Source organism: Saimiri boliviensis, chromosome 1 (genome assembly GCF_048565385.1).
Source record: "Saimiri boliviensis isolate mSaiBol1 chromosome 1, mSaiBol1.pri, whole genome shotgun sequence".
Classification (NCBI taxonomy): domain Eukaryota; kingdom Metazoa; phylum Chordata; class Mammalia; order Primates; family Cebidae; genus Saimiri; species Saimiri boliviensis.
Genome location: NC_133449.1, coordinates 43,311,920 through 43,337,528, shown reverse-complemented (window position 1 = coordinate 43,337,528; position 25,609 = coordinate 43,311,920). Strand labels below are relative to the sequence as shown.

General features: G+C 37.7%; 1 protein-coding gene and 1 pseudogene across 3 annotated transcripts in view; one reads left to right on the top strand and one right to left on the bottom strand.

Annotated features, from left to right (window-relative positions):
• The window catches only part of PLEKHH2 (pleckstrin homology, MyTH4 and FERM domain containing H2), a 139,311-nt gene that overhangs the window by 74,177 nt on the left and 39,525 nt on the right, over positions 1-25,609 (bottom strand). For all 3 annotated transcript variants that reach the window (XR_012516917.1, XM_003926764.4, XM_074396592.1), the window contains exons 3-7: positions 25,115-25,177; positions 8,477-8,626; positions 6,879-6,962; positions 6,180-6,261; positions 1,784-1,969 (exon numbers count right to left, since the gene is read on the bottom strand). Coding sequence is in view for 2 of the 3 variants with exons in the window: in XM_003926764.4 (XP_003926813.1) it covers positions 1,784-1,969; positions 6,180-6,261; positions 6,879-6,962; positions 8,477-8,626; positions 25,115-25,177 (565 nt within the window). In the remaining variant the exon portion in view is untranslated. The remainder of the gene's footprint in view (positions 1-1,783; positions 1,970-6,179; positions 6,262-6,878; positions 6,963-8,476; positions 8,627-25,114; positions 25,178-25,609) is intronic.
• On the top strand, positions 19,323-23,158 carry LOC141581663 (zinc finger protein 106 pseudogene; annotated as a pseudogene).

Sequence of the window (25,609 nt, the reverse complement as noted above, 5' to 3'; positions counted from 1 at the left end):
GTGTAGAAAAAAAAGCTTTGAAAACATAAAAACGTAGATAGGACCTTCATAATTAAGGAAATAGAGGCTGAATAAACAAACTCTAAAATTTGGTATTAGTCAGTTTGTTAAATTTGCAAATGAGCAAGAGCATCAGTATAGGCAACCTCAGCTAGGGAAGGAAACGAAAATGGCTTCTTAAAAGGGAAAAAAAAAGTACAAGTGGGCCGGGTGCAGCGGCCTTCACACCTGTAAATCCCAACACTTTAGGAGGCCAAGGCTGATGGATTGTTTGAGCCCAGGAGTCAAGACCAGCCTAGGCAACACGGTGAAACCCCATCTCTACAAAAAATACAAAAATTAACTGGGCATGGTGGCATGTGTCTGTAGTCCCGGCTACTAGGGATGCTGAGGTGGGAGGGTCACTTGAGACTGGGAAGTCAAGGCTGCAGTGAGCTGTGATTGTGCCACTGAACTCCAGCCTGGCATACAGAATGAGATACAAGATAAGATAAAATAAGACAAGACAAGACAAGACAAGACATGACAAGACAGACAGACAGACAGACAGGTAGGTAGGTAGACAGACAGACAGACAGACAGACAGATAGATAGATAGATAGATAGATAGATAGAAGATAGATAGATGGGAAGGGAAGGGAAGAAGGGAGGGGAGGGTGAAGGGAAGGGAAAGGGAAGGGGAAGGGAAGAAGGGAGGGTAAGGGGAAGGGAAGGGGAAAGGAACGGAAGAAGGGAGGGTAAGGGGAAGGGAAGGGGAAAGGAACGGGAAGGGAAGGGAAGCAAGGGGAAGAGAAGGGGAAAGGAGGAAGGAAAGGGAGGAAAGAAAGGGAAAATGGGAAGGAAGGAAGGAAGGAAGAGAGGGAGGAGGGACGGAAAAGAAAAGCAAGTAATGGCATGAAAGTAAGGTGCAAAGGAGCCTTCTGATTGGAAAAATATATCATTTTCAGAATTTCATAACCAAGGATACACAATTTTTACTGTGATACTTTTTCTCCTCTGGGGGAAGGAAGTTGGAGCTGAAAGTAGAGAGGATGAAAACTCGGGCCTCTCCAAAATATTTGGGGAAAGTCAACAAAAGAGATTGCACTAGAGGTGGCAAAGCCAACAGCTGCAAGAAAGCAAAATTCAGAGGTTTTTTTTTTTTTTTTTTTTTTTTTTTTTTTTTGATAGAAGCTCTTCAAGACTAGAGTCTGTATATGGGACCATGGTTTAAATATCTAGGAACACATTTTCCTCTTTGAAGCATTAAAGGAAAATCAAAGCAGTTATTAATTTATCCTCTAGGGTTTTTTTCTCTAGAAGTTTGCTATGCCAATGTTTAATTTCATGTGTAATATTAGGTAATGTTTTATATTTTAAATAAATAATGAATAGGAAATTCAAACTTTTAATCTGAAACTCAGCTAAAACAAGTACAGCATCTTGTAGGTGGGACTGTAACTTTTTAATTTTAAATACCCTTCCACCTACAGCAGGAGAAAAAATATTAAGGAGAAAAATCAGTTTCTCCTATGCATCATTGGCAAAGTCTCTTTCATTTACAGCAGGAAAAAAATATTAAGAAGAAAAATCAGTTTCTCCTACGCATCACTGGCAAAGGCTCTCAGAAGCCACAAAATAATTCGATACACAAAGTTAAATGTTGTCTTGCTCTTTAGAATTCTCATAAAACATCAAATTGTCAGAAAAAATAATAAAAATTAAGCTACATTTGGATTAATCTTAGCAAATAATTTTTCCTTTTTGAAAAATGCCGAAGTCACTTCCTGTAGTCCATAAATACCTTCTATGTCTTTTCCTTCAGTGAACTCAGGTTCTTTCGATGATATCGTGCTCACTTCCTCAGATTTTACTCCTCGAGGAGGACTCCTTGCTCGAGATAAAAAGCACCCAAAGGTCAAACTGCTCAGGCGCTGGCCTTCTGAAAGCTTTAGTGCGGAGACAGTGGACGACTTCTTTCCTTGAACTTCTACAGTGTCGTTAATCAAAATTAAGATTTGAATTTTTTATAGAAGTTTGTTAAACATAGAACCAACGCATAGAAAAACTTGAACAAATCACTCTTTATGCCAGAAAAAAAAACCTAACGGTCATCTTTATTGATGTACAATAACATGGAACCTTCAATGACAAGCACCATATGCCAATGTTTAAATTCTGTTTTATATATTTTAAATGTTCAAAATGTTTTGACTGGAGAGAGAAAAATATCTAATCCCTTTAAGAGTAGTTAGCTGTAAGCAAAGACAGGGTCTCACTTTGTTGCCCAGGCTGGAGTACAGTGACATGATCATGGCTCACTGCAGCCCCAGATTCCCAGGCTCAAGTGATCCTCCCACCTCACCTCTTGAACCAGCCCCCAGGCAGCAGAGAGTATAGGTATGTGCCACCATGGCCAGCTAATTTAAAAAAAAAATTTTTTTTTAGTGATGGGGTCTCACTATATTGTCCAGGCTGGTCTCAAGGTCCTGGCCTCAAGCAGTCCTCTCACCTTGGCCTCCCAAAATGCTGGGATTACAGGAGTGAGCCATTGCACCTGGTCCATCTCTAGGACCTTTAACATTGCTGCTTATAAAATCAAAAGCATTTTTCAGTAAGAAAAGCTTCCAAGGAAATATAATTCTTAATGCTAGCAGAACATTAAAGGGTTAAGTAGCAATTGATAACTGAGTATAAGAAAATATTTTATATAGCCGGGCGCGGTGGCTCAAGCCTGTAATCCCAGCACTTTGGGAGGCCGAGGCAGGTGGATCACGAGGTCAAGAGATCGAGACCATCCTGGTCAACAAGGTAAAACCCTGTCTCTACTAAAAATACAAAACATTAGCTGGGCATGGTGGTGCGTGCCTGTAATCCCAGCTACTCAGGAGGCTGAGGCAGGAGAATTGCCTGAACCCAGGAGGCGGAGGTTGCGGTAAGCCGAGATCGTGCCATTGCACTCCAGCCTGGGTAACAAGAGTGAAACTCCGTCTCAAAAAAAAAGAAAATATTTTATATAGTATATTCCTAAAGATGTATCTTTTAATGTTTCCATGTTGAATGTCTCTTACAGAACAAATTCAATTATATATATATGCATGGCAAAAATTATATACATATGCACATATTTTTTTAAGTATTATATCTATTCTTCTCCAATCCAAGCTTAATTTCCAAGGATCAACATCTCTTAGTCTACAAGACCTAAGAGGCTGCCAGTGAAGACTAGAATTGCAAGCTAAGAATACTGGAGAAAATAACAAGCTTTTGAGACTGGGCTTAGTGTATCCAAACTATTTCAACAAAGGTGATTGTCACAAAGACCTGAAACTTTAATTCAAAATATAGAATTCTAGATCAACTATGGGAGAATCTCTAATATGTGGAGAAAATGATAGCAATTAATATTAACATGTAGTAGACAAAATGTTTTCATATGCCCTATAATCAACAATTTTATACAAAAATGTTTTCATATGCTTCATAAGTAATTCTATATAATCCTCCATGAAACCAGTAAGGAACTACTATAATCGTGATTTTACTAATACAAAAAAAAAAAAATTCTGGGCTGGGCATGGTGATTCAAACCTGCAATCCCAGCACTTTGGGAGGCTGAGGAGGGAGGATTGCTTGAGCCCAGGAATTCAAGACCAGTCTGGGCAACATAGCCAGATCCCCATCTCTACAAAATAAAAATTTAAAAATTAGTTGGGTGTGGTAAGTGTGCACCCGTAGTTCTAGCTATTCAAGAGGGTGAGGAGGGAGAATCACTTGAGCCCAGATGGTCCAGGCTGCAGTGAGCTATGATCATGCCACTGTATTCCAGCCTGGGCAACAAAGTGAGATCCTCTCTTAAAAATTTTTTTTTCTGGAGATATAACACAATTATTAAATACTAGAGCAATAAAGTTGACTTCAAAGCTCATGGTTTTCTTACCATGCCAATATTTTTCCCATGTATTCTGTGAACCTCCTGGGCTTTATGGAAATGTCCCAGAGGGTTCAAGAAGAGGTATGGGTAAGTCCAAGTATGCTGAATGCTAAACCCATCACCCAACACTGCTTTTACCTATCTTATCTATTGAGATTCTATAGAAAATTTTATTTTTTTGAAAAGGGTTCTGGTACTAAATGAAAATTTAAAAACTTCTATACCAGGCTATGGGCTACACATATAACCTCAATTTTGAATGGATTCATCTCCTTTTCAACTCAATACACACTTGAGCTGCTATCACCAGAATAGTATACTGAATGAATTTCTATCAAATGATATACTATTCACCCTTAGGCTTTGAAGTTGGAAAGAAAGAAAGTAACCCTGTATATTGGAAAACACAGAGTTCATTCATATCACAAAATTCCGTTCAAAATATTCAGGCTGTAAGAATTTCAATCACTGTTGAAAAGCATGATACCAAGCAAAAGTAGAAAATAATATGACTGACTTTCTTTTTTTAAGCAAATATACCTGAAATTAAACATTCAAATTAGAATAATCTTCTTCTGGTTATTCATTAACATCTAGCTTTGCTGTCCACTACGAGAGCCACTAGCAACATATGACTCTTTAAATTTAAACAAATTGAAATTAAATATAGTTTAAAATTCAGTTCCTTAGCTGCACTAGTCATATTTCAAATGCTCAATAGCCACTGTGTGGCTAGTAGCCATCATATTAGACAGCACAGATATAGTATATTTCCCTCATCACAGGAAGTTATGTTAAAAAGTGCTGATCTGGCTGGGTATGGTGACTCATGCCTGTAATCCCAGCATTTGGAGAGGCTGAAGTGGGAGGACCACTTGAGCCCAGGAGTTTGAGACCAGCCTGGGCAACATGGTGAAACCCATCTCTAAAAATAAAAAATGCAAAACTAAGCCAGCCATGGTAGTATGGACCTGTGGTTCCAGCTACTCAAGAGGCTGAGGTTGGAGGATCACCGAGTCCAGGAGGTTGAGGATATAGTGAGCTATGATTGCACCACTGAACTCCAGCCTGAGTGACAGAGTGAGACTTTGTCTCCAAAAAAAAAAAAAGCTGATCTATAGTTTGATGACTAAGTTTACAATCTAATATTATCAATTTTCACATTATAAAAAGTTACTTCAGAGCTTGTAAAATATTATTGTAAGTTATCTTGAGAGTAGCAAATATTCCTTTGAATTTAATAACTGCAGACAGCCAAAAGTTATAAATAATTTTGGAGGTATTTTTTTCAAATAGACCAACATCACCCCTGATATTAATTTTGGAGGTACGTTTTTTTTCAAATAGACCAACGTCACCCCTGATATTCTTGAGTTTATCAGTAGATTATCAATGTATTCTCCCAACTGACAGGATTCAAACCCTCATCTAGAAGACCCAAATGGGGAAAGGATTAGAACACTGGTGACCCATGAATGAACTGAGTTGTGACATTTACATCCAAGTAACCACCAGCTCAGGCATCTAAAAACACACAGAAGTGCCTCAGAGCTGCCCTCAAATAATGCCAAGTTCAATTTGATTGGCATGCGTGATGCCAAGAAGCCTCCTCCAATGTCTTCAATGCAGCTACAAATGTATGCTATCTGTGACTCCCTAATCTCCACTAAAAGGACTATTCTCTAAGACCAAAATTCAAGCCTTCTTGGACTTTTGGAGTACATGTCTCTCTGATACAACTACTTCTAACTCACTCTCTTGTGTGGTAAAGTTCCCTGTATTCTTTCAAGAAAACAGGGAGATACAGCACTACATCACTTAGAAGGAGCAAAATGTCCTCACCATTAGAGATTGGTACCCATCATCCATGATATCTGACCTCCCAGGCTAATGTTACTGTGCAGTACTTTTAGCAAGTTGGACTCTCTGGAACTTAGTATGGTTCTACAAATTGTACCAATGGAAGGCCTTTTAGAATACAGAGGGGCAAAATTAGTATGTGGTCATGTTTTTCTGATCTATGTAGTGACCACTTTGGTAGACCATCATCTTAGCTGCTTTCTCTTCTCTTTTTGTCTTCCACTTTCAGGCCCAACATTCACTTGGGTGCAGGAGTTCTGGTTTGTTTGCTTAGAAATTATCTTCCATTTTACGACAACACCTTCTTGGACGATATTCATAATTGCATCTTTAAAACATCAAAAAAAGTCAAAGCCAATATAGTCAAATAAATCCAACTAAGCTATCTTAGTCAAAGTATTTGTACCTTGTAGTTTTGACTGCATTGTTCTTATCTCTTCAGTTTGATTTTGGTTGATCAAACGAAGATTCTGATTTTCCAGTTCCAGCTAAAAGAACATAATGGTATTCTTTTCACATAGAGATAACATTACAAAAATGTACTAATAAATTATAATATTAAAAAAGTTAATATCTAGTTTACATGTGTAAGCAAAATACAAAGGAAATGATAAACAAATATAAGATTTATTTATCAGAATAGGCTATCAACCTAGATAATTATGGCATCAATATTTACATTTTTCAGAACTAAGAATTTTAAATGTTTCCATCCCTTATGCCTTTTCCACTGTAAAATTAGTTTAAAGGAAACTATTTCAGCTTTAAACTGCCATAGAAACTAAAATGTGTGCCTTTCAGGTCCCCAAAACATTAATTTTATGAGATATATACATATATCCTATTATTATTTGAAATCAATTAGAACTAAACTTATTAGAATAAAGTTATTTACACTGATCATCATGAGTCTATTAATATGTTTAATTTTAAAAATACACTAGATATTAAAATGAAAGCTACCTATATCTCAAGTTTATCAAAAGACAGCAATATCACTGATCAAACTTTTTTGTTTTACTCAGAGTAATCATATATTCTGATCATGTGTCAATTCAAAAGAGGTAAAAGGTAAAGGAAAAGGAAAACATATAGCAATAAATACCTCATTTAACTTGACGGTTACCCATTCTTTGATCTTAGCTGCTTTCTCCTCTATTATTTTAGCTTCTTGTATTCTTATTTGTTTCTGAAATAACAATAGTAATTTGTTTAATTCAAAAACAAACTCAGTGGTCTGGAAATGTTATACCACAAATATGCAAGGCAAATCCAATGAAAACTTGTATCCGAGTTACTATATCTATCTTCAAATTACCAAATAGATTTTTAAAAGAAAAAAAATTATTCAGTAGATTCAATAAAAAACCATAAGAGCATATGCACGTATTACTAGTTTTAACAACTGCTATTCTCTTTCTCTGAAAGATCATACACTAGAGTCAATTTACCGAATTTATCAACAAAATAAGCCATTTCTGGAAATGGTCTAGGATTTAGAACAGTAGCACAGGGGTCAATCATGTTGGGGAGAAGAAAATAAGAACCTCCTTAGGGGCATGGCTTTTTTTTCCCCCCTTGAATGCTAGCTTTCAAAGATCCAAGAAAAACAAACAGAGAGAAACTCTAGCTCTCATTTACCAGCCTTAAAATCTGGTTACGGTCACAAAACTACTGAGAATGTAATTACAAAATAAATCACAATAGGCAGGGTCTAAGGGTGGTAGAAGGCTGAAAACCACAGATCTAAAGAAACACTGATCTTTATCAAGAAATGGGAAAAAATGCTGAAAATAAACAACATAACACATTTAACAAAACGATTTCACAGTGGTCATGTTTAAATGATGGTGAGTGATCATTAAGTACATAACCCCAATGCAATTTTTTCCTAATACATTTTTTTTAATTACTTGATTCCAATAAAGTGGTTCAAAAACAGTGTATACATTTCTAAGCAGAAGGATTGGCATCAAATATAAATATTAAAATGTAATGTTCTATAAGCATTCCCAACACTCTAACAATCTGAAGCATATATTGTTTGCAAACAATTTACGGACATAAATACCTGCTGATAACCAAATGTTCCCAACTTAAATACTACATTTAAACTCTAAAGTTTGGCCAGGCACAGTAGCTCATGCCTGTGATCCCAGCAGGTTGGGAGGCCGAGGTGGGTGGATCACCTGAGGTCAGGAGTTCGAGACCAGCCTGGCCAACATGGCGAAACCCTGTCTCTACTAAAAAATATATAGAAAAATTAGCGGGCATGTTGGCGTACACCTGTAGTCCTAGCTACTGGGGATGCTGAGACACGAGAATCACTTAAACATGAGGGGCGGAGGTTGCAGTTAGCCAAGATCACGCAACTGCACTCCAGCCTAGGTGAGAGAAAGACTCTGTCTTAAATAAATGAACAAACAAACAAACAAACTCGCTCACTCAAATGTTCGAATATTAAGGAGCATTTTCACATCCAAAACGAGTTAGATCTTGTCTTGGAATCACTTGGAACTTAAAGGTATGCCATTTTACTTGCACCTTTCACCAATAAATGTGATGCAGTCCTATGGGTTGACCAAATAAGCAAGATTTCTTCCCCAAATATAGAAATTTAGGCTCTCTGTTTTTAACCTCTGTGACTATGCACAAACGAGTGCACACACTTGGAACTCTTTTAATTGTCAAATTCTTCCTAACCTGCTCTTCAAGTTGCAATTCCAAGTTTTGAATGATGTCATCTTTTTCCTGTATTAGTGACTCCAGATCTTGACACTTTTTATATAACCTTGTCTCTGATTCACTGGTTTGAATATTAGCTGCTTTTAATTTCTCTTCCATAACTTGTACCTAAATTCAAAGGATAAAATATTAAAATTGTGCATGTACTTAGGTTATCACAGTATTCAACCTAGAATTTTACATTAATATTATGTAGATTCCTAAAACACTTCAAAAAGAAAAATATTAAACAGCAAGGTTTAATGTATTTAATGATTATAAAGTCTGAAGTCTGTTTCACCATGTGGTGTTACCTTTGAGGAACACACAAATATAAGAAATTCTCAGAATATTGCTATCATGTAAAGTAATGTACATGGTTCCTAGAGCAATGACAATATGCAAAGTGTTTATATGAGTACAGAAACAGAAAGTTTTCCTCCTGCAATTTTTCATATTTTAAACAAACAGTATAAATTAAGGAAGGTGAGTGGTGAGATAAGACCCAGACTGGATGGCCTGGTATAATAATGTATTCTGGGAAAAAAAATTAAACTTAAGTGAAAAAAATATATATATACACAATGGAAAGGGCAGGGGGAAGAACTCTAGAGCCCCAAATGATGGAATCATAAAAAATAAAAAAGTATTAGAGTCTAGATATAGGTAGGAGAGTGCACTCAAAAAGGGCTTCTTGATTCATTCATTTAACAAATATTCACTGAAAACCTGCCAAGAGCCTGGATTATTCCAGGCCCTGAGAAAGCATCAGCAGATAAACGAGACCCCCAAATCTCTGCCTGCATAGAAATTACATTGAAGGCCTGGCACAGTGGCTCACACCTGTAATCCCAGCACTTTGGGAGGCTAAGGCAGGCAGATAGCTTGGGTCCAGGAATTCAATAAATTACATTCTAGTGGGTAAGAGAGATCACAAATATAATAAAAATGTTTAAAAAAGAAGAACACTACAGTACATTACTCAGGTGATAATGATAGAGGCAGGAGGTAGATAAATGCCTAGGCAGATGGGGTTGGTTCCTGGTGAAATACAACCTTCAAGCTGGAAACAGTCCCTGGTAAATCCTCGCTTGAACCAGATTGAGAACCTGCCTTCCCGTTTGGTGTGCTTTTGATTGATCCCCATCCTTCACCTATTTCACATACACACTATCGTGTAGAAAACCACTTAGGAAAGGGTAGGTATACGTAAAGTAGGTACCATTTTTGAGTGATGTCTCCACTTTAACCTTTTTTGTATACTCACAAGCCAATCAGCATGTACTCCCTATTCTGAGCCCATAAAAAGCCCTGGCCTCAGCCATATTGGGAACTCTCCTGTAGGGAGACCACCCCCCACATCCCTCTTCACTAAAAGCTGTTTCATCACTCAATAAAACTTCCTGCCTTGCTCACTCTTTGAGTGTCCAGGTGACTACTTCTTCCTGGTCGTGAGACAAAAACCCGGATCTAGCTGAGCTAAGAAGCAAAAAATCCTGCACCAATAAAGGTCATGGGAAAAAAATAGAACATAGTAAAAGAGACTGGGTGTGTGGTTGAGTGGTGCTGCAAGTTTAATATCTAAGATACATTGGCCCTGCTTGGATCTTCTGCAAAACACATCCAGGCATATAAAATCTCAGAAAGGCATATCTGCATATTGTATTTGCCAACGTATATGGATTATATAAGTCTATTCCACTCATACTAAACTTTAGATTTTCTTATCACCACCTTTCAGTTCTCACTTTTCTCTCCTTTAGTTCTCACTTTGACTCACAAATCTGATCCTTGATTGTAGGTGGTCTAGTTGATTGGATGCCTCGGCAGAAACTCCACAAAGAGATCCAAATAAGAGATGTTTGAGATGTTAATCATAGTAAAAAGAAAAATAAAGTATTGGGGACTGTATACAATATTAAGACTTTCATTCTATATACTCCAAATAGGTAAGAATATAATTTTAGCAATGTTTCAGATTACAGGGGCAAAGAGAAAAAATAATGTGAAAGCATCTGAGAAATTAAAGATGACAATTAAGATGAATATCTGACATTATTAAAAACACTTCTGAAAAGTCACAATGAATACTTACTTAAGGCTAAAAAATATTTGACTAACGAGGGTTTTCTTCTGAAAAGGTATAAAGGTTAGTTTGGATTTATATTTTTTAACCATGAATGCCAGGTTTCATCTGTGGGTTCACTGCATAAATGTCAATCAACTCAGAAGCCAAAATGGTTCTATTTAAATATCAACCACATGGCTGGAAACTAGAAAAATAAAAGCAGATTCAAAAAAAAAAAAAAAGGAGGAGAAAAAGAAATGTATTCCATTATCCAAATGATAATTTAAGTTACCTTAGATTCTAAGTAATATAGTGGCCTTTCTGCATGAACTGAAGGACAAAGATCTGTATCAAGGACAAAGTTCTTGTCATGCAAGATGATGTCATACAAAACTGCCAAAGCAGGACAGAGAGCTGGATGGTAATCTTAAGATGGTATAGCCAGTTGCACATAGGGTATTCTGCTGCTGAGGAAGCAGAGAGAGAGAAAAGAGCAGAGCCCAAGTCCAAAATGGTAGTTCTCCTCTGGGCACAGAGTAACAGAGGTAAACCTCAAGAAAAACAAAAGTAACTGAGTAAGAATAAAAATAAATGCTAACAGATCTACACCTACAGTGTCCCTTTATTAAGTTAAAGCAAGCCACCCTACAGACATTGGGTTGCCATATAAAACAGTCCTATTATTGCTTAGAAAAGGTCTATAGTCCTGGAAAACTATGGTTTGAACCCACTCTTTTACCCCGAAAACCACATTCATTTTGGAAGTTGTTATTACATGAATGAATGCTATAGAGCTCCCTGGATGCATCCTTCCCATGTGAAGCTCTTTAATTTGACCATTACTTTTAGACAAACAACTTTCCAAGGGAAGAAAAATATTGGCAAAAAGGGCAAAATCTCTGAGAGAAAGAGACCACAAAGTAGTTACAGGCAACCTACTTATGAACTAGTCCTGTTAAGACCAAGTTCTGTAGACAGGATTCAGCCTTCCTTGGTAATTAATATGAACAAGAGGTCTACAGAAAAGCCAAGATGCCTTTGAAAACAACTCACCACAACCATATGGAAAATAGCCCACATCTTTTTCCATGCATTTAACCAGAACGATTTTTAACTAAAGAATTTTAACTATGCAGAGACTAGCCAATAACAAACACCTGTGAATTCAAATTGGTTGTTAAAGAAACTCTCACAATTGTGTATACATGGATAGCCTCCAATATGGAATGCTTCGTGTTTTTAGGCTACTTTGCTCCTTTACTTCTAGGAGAGGTTCTGGTTACAGTCACCCACCTCAGCACACTCCTCACTCACTCCCCCCAAATCTTCTTGATTCCGAGGTCCCTAAATTCCTGTTCAGCAAAGGGTTAACTCAGCAGGCTTGGGGTGCTCAGATCCTGCAATTCCAAAGAAAGAGCTGGTCCTTCACTGGCTCCTAGGAGACAACCTCTGAGGCCCCGAATATATGACTGTTAAGACTGTCTTTGTATTAATATATCTGAGAACTTGGGCTATACCACATAGTTTATGCTAATGGTGCGATTTACGGTGAATGCCTGTTTTTCTGTTCACCTGTGGCCCTGGGCCAAATGTATCAGTTTGACTTCTGGGTAGGCTGGAGACTGACTAAGATCAGTCAGGTGGATATTTCAGGCCTACATGACTGACCTCTAATAAAAATCCTGGATACCAAGGCTTATATAAGCTTATTTGTCAGCAATATTTCATACACTGATGATTAAGTGTATCCCTGTGCAACTCCACTGCAGAAAGACAACTGGAAGCTCGTACCTGATTTCTCCTGGACATCGCTCTATGTGCCCTTTTCCTTTGTTGATTTTAATCTGTATCCTTTCACTCTCATAACTGTGACCATGAGCAAAATAGCTTTTCTGGGTCCCATGAGTCATTCTAGCAAACTGCTGAACCCAAGAGTACTGTTGGGGATCCCATACAGCTTCCAGCGCTATTTTTTCATAGCAGAAAGCAGGAGCTGCAAATACTACTCCCACTGTAATTATTGCTTTTTCCTTCTTCCCATTTCTAACCTCATTCCTCTCCACTATAGGTAATCAAGGTGTGACTATATTTTTGAGAGGGGGTTGAAAGTTTCTATTTCTATATAAAAATTGCTATGGCATGACAAAGATTCCTGATTGTTTCCAAATAGAATGACAAAAGGAATTGTTTAGAGTATTTTGAATCCCAGACTATTTTCCAGTTACTTAAAATTTACTTGTTGATTTATTTAGATTTGTTTAGATTGTTTAGATTCATACAATAACAACTTCCTATAGGATTCTAGATATTAGACCATTGTTGGATGCATAGTTTGCGAATATTTTCTCCCATTCTGTAGGCTGTATGTTTCCTCTGTTGATAGTTTCCTTTGCTGTGCAGAAGCTATGGGTAAAGGACATGAACAGACACTTCTCAAAAGAAGACACAGGCAGGCTGTGGTGGCTCATGCCTATAGTCCCAACACTTTGGGAGGCTGAGGAGGAAGGACAGCTTGAGCCCAGGAGTTTGAGACCAGTCTAGGCTCAACCTGTTTGAGACCACATCTCTACAAAAAACTTCTAAAATAGCAGCTGAGTATATTGGCACCTGCCTGTGGTCCCAACTACTCAAAAGGCTGAGGTGGGAGGATTGCTTGAGCCTGGGATGTCAAGGCTGCAGTGAGCCATGAGCATGCTGCTGCACTCCAGGCTGGGCAACAGAGAGACCCTGTCTCAAAAAAAACATAATTAAATTAAAAAAAAGACATACAAACAGCTATGAAACATATGAAAAAATGCTCATCATTGCTAACATCAGAGAAATGCAAATCAAAACCATAATTAGATACCATCTCATACCAGTCAGAATGGCTATTAAAAAAATTTAAAAATAACAGATGCTGTCAATGCTGTGGAGAAACAGGAACACTTATACACTGTTGGTGGGAATGTAAATTAGTTCATCCACCATAAAAAGCAGTTGGAGGTTTCTCAAAGAAATAGAGCTACCATTTGACCCAGCAATCCAATTACTAGGTATATAATCAAAAGAAAATAAATCATTCTACCAAAAAAGACACACGCACTTCTATGTTTATCACAGCGCAATTCACAATAGCAAAGACATGGAATCAACCAAGGTGCCCATCAATAGTGGGTTAGATTTTTTAAAATGTGGCACATATACACCAGGGAATATATTTGCCATAAGAAGGAATGAGATCATGTCCTCTGCAGCAACATGGATGCAATTGGAGGTCATTATCCTAAGAGAATTAACGCAGGAACTGAAAATCAAATACCACATGTTCTCACTTATACGTGGGAGCTAAACATTGAGTACACAAGGACATAAAGATGGGAGCAACAGACACTATGAGACAGGGAGGAACATAGGAGGGCATTGGCTTAAAAACTACCTATTGGGTACTCTGTTCACTACTTGGGTGATGGAATCATCCATATCCCAAACCTCAGCATCGCGCAATATAACCATGTAACAAACCTGCACATGTGCCCTTTGAGTCTAAAATAAAGGTTAAAATTATTAAAAAATATATATATATACCTATATGTATATGAGAAGGGGGACATGGCCAGATATAAGACTGTAAATAAGGAGGACACACAGATCTTTGCATGTCATGCTACACTACTTAGATGGGTTCTCATAAGAAACACAAGACCATATATTTATAAAACATCTTTTAAAGTTTCTTAGAAAACTTGAATTCAAGAATGTGTCAAAATTTACTGACATGTCATCAAGGAAATCAGCAAGTTGATCAAAATTTTTACAAGTTTACTGCAAATTAATTAAACATTCTAATCACATTTACAACACAATTATTTTGATATAGTATTCTATGATTATAAAGTATGATCCTTCTTGCAGAAGTTGAAAAGCAAGATCATTTAATAACTTGCCTTCCACGTAATAAAGGGTGAGCCTCATACGGCAAAACATTACAATGTACTATCCATCACAAAGTCATGGATATTGGAATGACTGAGCAATACTAATTCATTAAGAGTCAAAAATCACTTTAGGCAGGGCAAAGTGGCTCACGCCTGTAATCCCAGCACTTTGGGAGGCTGAGGCAGGCGGATCACTTGAGGTCAGGAGTTTGAGACCAGCCTGACATCACATGGTGAAACCCCATCTCTACTAAAAATATAAAAATTAGCCAGGTGTGGTAGCATGCACCTGTAATCCCAGCTACTTGGGAGGCTGAAGCAAGAGAATTGCTTGAACCCAGGAGGCAGATGTTGCAGTAAGCCAAGATCACACCACTGCACTCCAGCCTGGGCGACAGAGTGAGACCCAGTCTCAAAATAATAATAATAATACTAAGAACTAACATTACAGAAAGACAAGATTATCTTGTGTGTTAGAATGGTCAGAGGCAACTTTAAATGCAGCTGCTACCATGGCTGAATCAAACACAGGCGAGGGATCAAGCCCAAAAGGACAAAACAAACACACACATACTTTTATAGGGAAATAATCCACGCCTCTTCGATTTGCATAAATAAATATAATATATTAAGGTATTCACCTAATTGGATACTTGAGAATGAATCCTATGTCAGTATTTTCCAAATACGCTATGTGCTACTTTTCTGTCTTACAGGAGTACTCATAAGTAAAACTGGGTTGATTGGATCATACTGCTTTCAAAATATGTGAACAACAACAATAAAGATGTAATGGGGCCAGGCAAGGTGGCTCATGCCTGTAATCCCAGCACTTTGGGAGGCTGAGGCTGGAGGATCACTTGAGCTGATGAGTTCGAGACTACTCTGGGCAATACAGTGAGACACAGTTTCTACAAAAAAAGAAAAAAAAGGGGGGTAAAAAAAATTAGCTGGGTATGGTGACGCATGCCTGCAGACTAGCTACTCCAGAGACTGAGGTGGGAAGATCACTTCCCATCTCAGTGGGAAGCACAGGAAACAGAGGTCACAGTGAGCTGAGATCGCATCACTGCACTCCAGCCTGGATGACAGAGCGAGACTCTGTCTCAAAGGACAAACAAACAAACAAAGATCTACTAGAACATTATGTATAAAGATCACCAAGATTTATGTGGCAATAGAATATTTATCTGTGACTTTTTTTTATGCAGACAATTTAGTTGTTACAGAAGTGATGCTATTCATTAACAAACAGAGAAAAATGTACAAAGCTGAAGTACAGAGTAGAGCTAGTTTTAGCCGAGCACTGCTTTTAGTGGTGAAACATTCCTTTTCGGTTAAGATAAATACAGTTGTTTGAGTCTTTGGACATGGTTCAGTGAGAAAAGGCAAGCTGCTTTAAGCAACATAAACATCAGATAGGCCATAGTCCCATGGAAATTGTTAAAGATAGCAAAGGATTCAGTTACTCTAAGTTATTAACACTTAGTCTTACAAAGGCCAAAAAAAGATGGCATCATCAGTGCATGAGAATTCATCTGCTCTCTGTATTTCCTGTCAACTTTTAGATTCATTATGAGTAACGTACAGAAAAAAAGGTCCTTCTTAAGTGTAATAAAATATGCACTAAATAAATTTAAAATGTTGTGACTAAAAGAAAGGCCTATAGGTTTTGCCAACTTACAGAAACTCTGAGAGATTTGTTAATTCTCTCTTTTTTTTCTGGTGATGGGGATAGCAGTATGTCTAAAATAACCAATCATGGTATCTTTTTGTTTAAAGATGTAGCACATAGAATTAAATAACTTTATACCTGACATCCTCAAAGAACAGCTTCAAAGGAGAGAAGAAGTCCTTCTTGTTAAGCTTACCAAGACCAGTGGTTGGCCCTGATGGCAGCAAACCTCTGTGGCTGGCTTCCCTTGAATGGGGAATGAGGATCCTTTTTTAAAGAATCCTCACTGGATCTGGTAAGACCCAAGGAATCAGGGCGGGGGCAGAGGTGCAGATAGTTGAAAATCACAAATAAAAAATACTTAGTTTAGTTTAATTTTAAAAAACAAATTTTCCACAGATTTGTGAATTAAGAATTTCAGATTAAGGCAAAACAAAACCATCCTCAATTTCTCTCTCTTTTTCCCATCGTATGGGCAGTTAAAGGAGAGAAAGGAAGGAAAGGGAAGCATAGGGAAGAACAGATAGAGAGACATATAGAGACAGCCAGGATACAGAGGTAAAGAGAGAGGCTGCCAGGAAGGCCAAAGTCAGAAAAGATGAGACAAGGAGGGAAAAGGAAAGAAGGCAGGGGAGGGGAGGGGAGGGGAGGGGAGCAGAAGGGAGGGGAGGGAAGGTACTAGAACATTAAGTATAAAGATCACCAAGAGTTATCTGGCAAATGTGTGCCTTTTTTTCCTCAGGCAACTTCATTAATTGTTATGGAAGCGATGGCATTCATTAATATGCAGAGAAAAATGTACGAAGCTAAACTACCAAGTTGAGCTTGTTTCATCGGAGTACCGCTTTTCATGGTGAAACATTCTACCTCCACAAGGATTAAAGTCAGAGAGGCAGACAAGGCAATAAATGTGTGCTGCAAGGCATGTGGCTGAACAGGACCATGCATATACGGCTCAGTACACCTCTGCAGAAAAAGACTACGACATCTGGTACAGAGTGACAGATAATGCTGTAAGCATTAAGTGTCTTTCCTAGAATTTTTATGATTTTGCTGTGGGTTGCCTTTTAAATGTAAGTGGGAATATCACTACTTGGTATTATCAGCCAAAGAGTATTAAAAAACGGGCACAGCGTAGATCCTTATTACTAATTGTACTTCTAGCACCACCACCGTTTATTGAGGGCTGACTGCATGCCAGGCACTTTACTTAAATCAGCTTCAATCTTCGTAATAGCTAAATAGCAATCCTATGTGCCAGGAAATATTCTAAGCACTTTACTCATAGCAACTTTTCAATTTCCCCAAAATCCTATGAGCTAGGTATTAGATAGTACTACATTGTACAGATAGGAAGCTGAGGCCCAAGCTGAAATGTGCTAAGAGATGAAGACAGATTTTTGAACCCAAACAGTTTGGCTCAAGTCTGTGTTCTTAATCACTATGTTGTACACCTCTGCATAATACAGAGGCTATGAGCTCTGTAAATATTAGCTCTTTTCCATAAGTGACAAAACTAAAACTTGAAAAAACTAAGAAACTTTTTCAGTCAACTAAGTGGGAGAGTTTGGATTTAAACCGAGCTAAAATTTTAAGTTTGTTCCCAAGGCAGAGAAACATGAATTCACCTTGATTTCTCCTTGGCTGTACAGACTTTACCTTGCCAAACTTTGGTTTCATATTCCTCTCCTGTCCTCACCCTTCTCCTTCAAAAAAGAAAAAACAGGAGGAGGTAGAGGAGGCCAAATGGGAGGAGGAGGAGGAAAAGGAGAAAAAAAATCATTTTTTTTTTTAAGGCCAGCTTTGCAACTCATGCCTGTAATTCCAACACTTTGGGAGGCTGAGACAGGAGGATCACTTGAGTCCAGGAGTTTGAGAACAGCCCTGGCAACATAGCGAGGCCCCATCTCTACAAACAATTTAAAAATTAGCTGGGTGTGGTGGCACATGACTGTAGTCTCAGCTACTTGGGAGGGTGGGGCAGGAGGATTGCTTGAGCCTGGGAAGTCAAGGCTACAATGAGCCATGGTCGCACTACACTTCAGCCTGGGCAACAGAGTAAGATCCTGCCTCAAAAAAAGAAAAATTAACTGTTTATTCGAAACTCTGGACTTTAATTCTATGTGTCTAGAACACCATTATATGCTAAGTAAAATAACTATACTCTAGAAATCCTGGAGAAGAGCAGGGTTAGAATTAACCTTAAATGTGTCCTGCCCATAATTTTCTTTCTACAATTGTCTTAGATTGGCTTTCTCTCATGTTACATCCTACATTCATCTTCTCCTATCCTGGTAAGACTCATTGGGCAATTCACAATAAGAAAAACTTGTTTATTTTTCTAGGCAGGGATCATTATTAGATGTCAAAAGAATTCTGATGGAGATAGATCCAAACTGTGAAAATGGTGTCTTTTGTGTACAAAAGATACACCAATGAGAAGAATTTAGATTAGCATTCTTTCCAACATTAACTTAGCCAGTATGGCTAAAATTAAAAAAACAACAATGCCAAGTATTGACAAGGAGATAGAGCAATAGGAATTTTCATACACTTAGAGTAGGAATGCAACTTTGTACATTCATACACTCTGGAAAGCTGTTTGGCAACATCTACTAAAGTAAACATTTGCCAGCCTATGACCCAGCAATTCCACTCCTACCTGTATACCAAGAGAAACAGGAACACATATCCACCAAAATATAGGTATATGGACATGTGAAGCAACTTCATTCATAACAGCCCAAAGCTGAAAACAAACCTCACGTCCATCAACAGGTGAATGGATAAACACTGAGGTATATTCACAATAGCATTCTACTCAGCAATTTAAAAAAGAACCACTGGGCCGGGCGCAGTGGCTCATACCTGTAATCACAGCACTCTGGGAGGCCAAGGCAGGCAGATCACCTGAGGTCAGGAGTTTGAGACCAGCCTGGCCAACATGATGAAACCCGGTCTGTACTAAAAATACAAAAATTAGTAAGGTGTGGTGGTGGGCACCTGTAATCCCAGCTACTCGGGAGGCCAAGGCAGGAGAATCATTTAAACTTGGGAGGTGGAGGCTGCCATGAGCCAAGATCACACCACTGCACTCCAGCCTGGGTAACAGAGCAAATCTGTCTCAAAAAAAAAAGAACCACCTACTAATATACATGCATCAACATGGATGAATTTCATAGGCATAATGTTGAGCAAAAGAAGTCAGTACACCAAAAAGTTTATACAACAAGAAAGGTCAAACCAATCTATGGTGATGGATGTGAGAATACTGGTTACCTTTGCTGTAACTGGGGTACTGACTGGGAAGGAACATGAGAGACTCTTCTGGGAGCATCAAATGCTCTATATCTTGGTCCAGTGGTAGTTACACAAGTGTATACTTGATAGCATACTTCACTATTAGGTACATTATACACTGATTTTTAAGAAGTTTTTTTTAAACACATTAGGTACATTATACACTGATTTTTAAGAAGTTTTTTTTAAACACAAATTTTTTAAGCACAAATTAACTGGAGTACATTCATACAATGGAATTCTATTCAGCACTAAAAAGAAATGAGATATCAAGCCATGAAACGGCATGGAGAAACCTTAATGCATATTACTAAGTGAAAAAAAAAAAAGCCAATCTGAAAAGGCTATATACTGTCTGATTCTAACCATATGACATTCTGAAAAAGGCAAAATGATGAAATCTGTAAAAAGATCAGTGGTTTCCATGGACTGAAGGGGAGGGAAGAATTGAATAGGTATAGCACAGGAGACATTGAGGGCAGTGAAACTATCCTATATAATACTATAGAAGAGGACACACATCATTTTACATTTGTCAAAATCCACAGGACATAAAATATCAACAGTAAACGTTAATGTAAACTATGGGCTTTGGGTGATAATGATGTGTCAGTGTTGGTTCATCAACTGTAATAAATGTACCCGGCTCTGGTGCTGGATGCTGATGGTGAAGAAAGCTTGAATGTGTGTTAGAGGGGAGAGGATATACAAAAGCTCTGTACTTCATATACCCTCAATTTTGCTGTAAATCTAAAACTGCTCTAAAAATTAAACTCTATTTTTAAAAAGGCAATAACCTCCCTGATGAAATCACTGATTTAAGCAAGATCATCAATAGCTGCTAATATCACCCCCCCAAAAAAAAAGAGAACGATAACTAGACATTATTATACACCTCCTTGTGGAAGTCGACAATATCACCGAAGAAGTAGTCTTGAAAAGAGAGAAAGAAAAAAAATCAAATTTTTAGATCTAACTATATTTTACAGGAAATATAGAGGTGGAGGAGCTTGTTAAATAAAATCATAGGTATGCAATCGGCAAAATCCAGAATGTGGAAAGCTTTAGAGAACAAATTAACCCAAACAAAAAAATTGAAAGAAAGAAAGGGAAAAGACTCAAGAGTTTAAGAATCAAATGAAATGTGTCAATCTAGTTTAGAGCCCAATTTGAACAAACCAACTATTAAAAACAACCAAAAAATTAGTATATAAATAAAAGAATTAAAAACAGACAAATACATGTATGTTCTTAACAACACAAGTCACAATAGTCAAAAGATGAAAAGAACTCAAATGTCCATAAAAAGACAAATGGATAAACAAATTGTGTGTGTGTGTATATGTGTATACATGTATATGTATATATGGAACATTATTCAGCCACAATGAGGAATAAAGCATGATATATGCTACAACATGGATGAACATCAAAACATTCTGCTAAATGAAAGAAACCAGACACAAAAGGTCACATAGTATATAAATCCATTTATATTAAATATCCAAAATAGGTAAATCCATAGCAACAGAAAGCAGATTGGTGGTTTCCAGAGGCTGGTGGGAGGGGGAAATGAAACTAAATGCTTAATGAATACAGTTTTCTTTTGAGATGAGTTTCCTTTCGACATTTTGGAACTAGATAAAGGTGATGATTCATTTTAAAATGTTAATTTTGGCCAGGTGCAGTGGCTCCCGCCTGTAATCCCAGCACTTTGGGAGGCCACCGCAGGCAAATCACGAGGTCAGGAGTTCAAGTTAGCTTGGCCAACATGGTGAAACCCCATCTCTACTAAAAATACAAAAACTTAGCTGGGCGTAGTGGTAGGCAGTGCCTGTAATCCCAGCTACTCGGGAGGCTGAGGCAGGAGAATCACTTGTACCTGGGCGGCAGAGGTTGCAGTGAGCCGAGATGGCACCACTGTACTCCAGCCCTGGCGACAGAGTAAGACTCTGTCTCAAAAAAAAAAAAAGTTAATTTTATGTTATGTGAATTCCACTTTAACAAAAAACAAAACAGAAAAGCAATTATTAGCTATTTTGAAAAATCTGAATACTGATTAGATCTTTGATATATTGAAGAATTATTGATAATTTTTTGGTGTGATGATGTTATTGTGGTTATGATTTTTAAGCATATCTGGTTTCAGATTAGTATAGTATATAATAATGGATAAAATGATACAATGTCTGGGATTTGCTTCTAAATAGTCTAGTGTGAGGGGGGCAGGGGAAGTGGGTGGAGGTACAGATGAGCCGTGAGCTGACTAACTGTTGAAGTGGGTGATTGGGGTTCACCATACTATTTTCTCTACTCTTGAACGTGCTAGAAGTCTTGCCTAATAAAGTTGTAAGATTTCCTTTTCAAGTATAATTAAGAAAATCAAGATTAGGATATATTGGGCTTATGTGGAAATCTATTAGGCACTGACTCTATAAAATTAAATCTTTCTTGTATCTGCTGAATCTGAAATAAAAATTAAGGGTGGTGCGGCCTGGTGGGGAGTGGGTCCAGAGTGAGCTCTCAGACCCAGAGCTGCAGGGGGTATCCGGGGCATCAGAGAGCTCCCTTGCTTGGCCCTCGGCAGCCTGATGGAGTAAGAGGTTTGTTGAGTGCTTCAGATCTGGTCACTACGGTAGAAGAGCAAAAATGCATATTGTGTCACATTGTGTACAGCTCAAAAAAGGGACATTAGTCACAAGTGCCAAATGTGCGGGTCCACATTAGTGGCTTTTTCTACATATGCAAAGCACATTTCTGGCCAGTTGGACAAAGATAACTCTGATGCCCAGGAAAGAGTAGATGATGGAAAAGTAGAGGAAGAGGAAGATTATTTTAGCAAGGAACTTGTTCAATTAATAAAACAAAGGAAAGAACAAAGGCGACAAGAAGAACCTTCTAATAACAACCAAGAAATAAACTCCAAAGAGGGGCAACCCCAAGGGAGCCGAGAAGACCGAATTCCTCACTAAGACAGAGAGTTACCGTCAGCCAGGATGGCTTCATCCTGGACCTCCACAGTGGGATTGGAAATGGGGAAAAGATGGCTTTACTAACACATGGAGAAACCATTGTCTGCATTCTTCGAGGAATAGTGGTGGACCAAAAGGATGTTCTGAGTGACATTAGGGTGTTGCTGGAGGCTTCTCTACTTGGTTTCACAATCATAATAATTCTGGAGTTGGTTGGCATTCAAATAGTGGAACAGTAGATTGGAATCATAACGGTACAGAAGGAATTCCAGTTGGCATTCTGAAGGAACAGGTGGCTTTTCCAGTTGGCATATGAACAACAGTAACAGAAATTAGAAATCCAGTATGTGTAGTAAAAATAACTGCAACTACAGTGGCCCTGGAGACAAATTTCAACCAGGCAGAAACAGAAATTCTAATTATCAAATGAAAGATGTGACTATGCTATGGAACAAGAAATCTAATAAGCCAAGCAAATACAATCAAGAAAGATGTAATTGGCAGCAGCAAGAAAATGAGAAACTTAGTATGACTGCCACAAATAGAGGTCCTTCTGAAGGATTTACAAGTGATACATTTCCTTCAGAAGGTTTACTTGACTTCAGTTTTGAGCAGCCAGAAAGCCAAACCACTAAACAAACAGACACTGCAACTTCCAAAATTAGCAGAATGAGTGGCAGTGCAGAGGGGGAAACCTTCTTTGCTGGACTCCTTACCTTTCTAAAATAAAAATTCAAAAGAAAAAAGATTTGGTAGTCCTCAAGTTGAAGAAAGGAAACATGACAAACTTAGAGGAAGCATGAGGAATTTCATATGCACTTCTTAGAAGAAATACTTTCATATTTAAGCCTTTTTTTCTTTTTAGTTGACACAAAATAATTGTATATCTGTCATCTGAGTCTAGATTTAAAAAAAATGTATATATTTATGAGATACAGAGTGATTTTCCATGTGTGTATACAATGTGTAATGATCAAATCAAGGTAATTAGCATGTCCAGCACCTCAAATATTTATTATTTCTTTGTGTTGTGAACATCCAAAGTCCTCTTTTCTAGCTTTATGAAAATATAGAAAGCTGGCTCTTTTAGCTTTTTGTAAATACACAATAAGTTATAATTAACCATGTGACTCTATAGTGCCACAGAACACCAGAACTCACTGGAACTCATTGATCAAAATGAACACGACTGAGATCTTTTTATAAAAGGAGAAGCTATGGATTTAGAATCATTAGATAAACCTTAAGATTGGGTGGGCCCATCCAAACCCATCATTTAACTGCTGGCAAGGCCCAGAAAGGGTTATGAGACTTATCAAAACATCTTTTAAAAATAATAAAAGTTGTGTGAGCACAATGAGCTCACACCTGCAATTCCAACACTTTGGGACACTGAGGATCACTGGAAGCCAGGAGTTCAAGATCATCCTGGACAACATAGTAAGGCCCTGTCATTACAAAATTTAAAAGTTTTAATAAATAAAAGTTATATTAAAAAACTCAAAGTATGAAAATGCAGGGGGCCAGGCACGATAGCTCATGCCTGTAATCCCAGAACTTTGGGAGACCAAGGCAAGCAGATCATCTGAGGTCAGGAGTTCAAGACCATCCTGGACAACAAACCCCATCTCTATTAAAAATATAAAAATTAGCTGGGTGTGGTGGTATACACCTGTAATCCCAGTTTTTTGGGAGGCTGAGGTAGAAGAATTGCTTGAACCCAGGAGGTAGCGGTTGCAGTGAGCCAAGATTGTGCAACTACACTCCAGCCTGGGCCACAGAGCAAGATTCCATCTCAAAAAAAAAGGGGGGGTGGGAATCATTCCTAATTCCATAATTCAGACAATATTAAACTTCCATTAAAATTTTGGGGTGTTTCCTCTCAGTCTTTTTTTTTAACTCTTAGGTTTGACTTTTCCTACTATAACTCTAAGCATTTTTACATATTAATGCATATACTTTAAAACAATTAACGTTATTTTTTTTTTTGAGACAGAGTCTTGCTGTGTCACCCAGGCTGGAGTGCAGTGCCGTGATCTCGGCTCACTGCAACCTTCATCTCCTGGGTTCACGTGACTCTCCTGTTTCGGCCTCCCAAGTAGCTGAGATTACGGGTGCGTGCCACCACGCCCAGCTAATTTTTTGTATTTTTAGTAGAGACGGGGTTTCACCATGTTAGCCACAATGGTCATGATCTCCTGACCTCATGATCTGCCTGCTTTGTCCTCCTAAAGTGCTGGAATTACAGGTGTGAGTCACCGCACCTGGTTACAAACAATTATTTTAATGGTTGTCTAATATTTCATGGAGTTGATATAGTTTACTTTTTCATTCTTCTACAGTATTGCATTCATATTATTTCCAACTCTTTATGATTACAAATAAAGCTTCAATGAACATATTTATATACAAAACTTAATTATAATTAGTATTACCATAAAAGTTATATTTGATTTTTCTCAGAAGTAAGATAAAACTTCATAATGGAAGTCTTTTTTTCCTTTTGAAAATTTTTTAATGGACAGAATGGAGTTAGAATCCCCATTTTCTTTATGGATCAAGCTATGAACAGTCAAAATGATAAGATATAGAGGCGGGCTGATGATTGTCTTTCCATTATGAGAAAAACAATCTTTATTTGAGTAGTAGAGGCATAAAAAAATTTCAACTAAAATTATACTCTACCTGTTGAAAAGCTTTTTCTGCTTGACGTTCAGCATCAATAACTTGTCTCTCAAGCTGCTGCATCTGTAAAGTGAGGGGAAAATGTAAATACAAAAATAATTTCCCTTTTCTGAAAAAGACTTAAAAACTCTCATAATGTCATCATCAGTTTGAATATTTTAAAGTAGTTTACTGGAGATGTGTTAAATACAGTTAGTGCATTAAAGGCCTTCTGCATATTTAAAAGTTGATCAAAATGCCGAAGTTTTGATACTTTTAATACAAGGAATATATATATATATATATATATATATATATATATATATATATATAGAGTATTCATCAATAGAATTTTCTTCAGTGGATTGTAAATTAAAAATTACTGATCAACGCATATTAAGAACAAGAAAATGAATCTAAGGAAAGAAAGGCTTCAAATGTCCTATATGACAGGTTGATCAAAAAGTCATCAGGGAAGCGGTGTGTTCTCATAAACTCCGTGGGTGCTATGTTCAA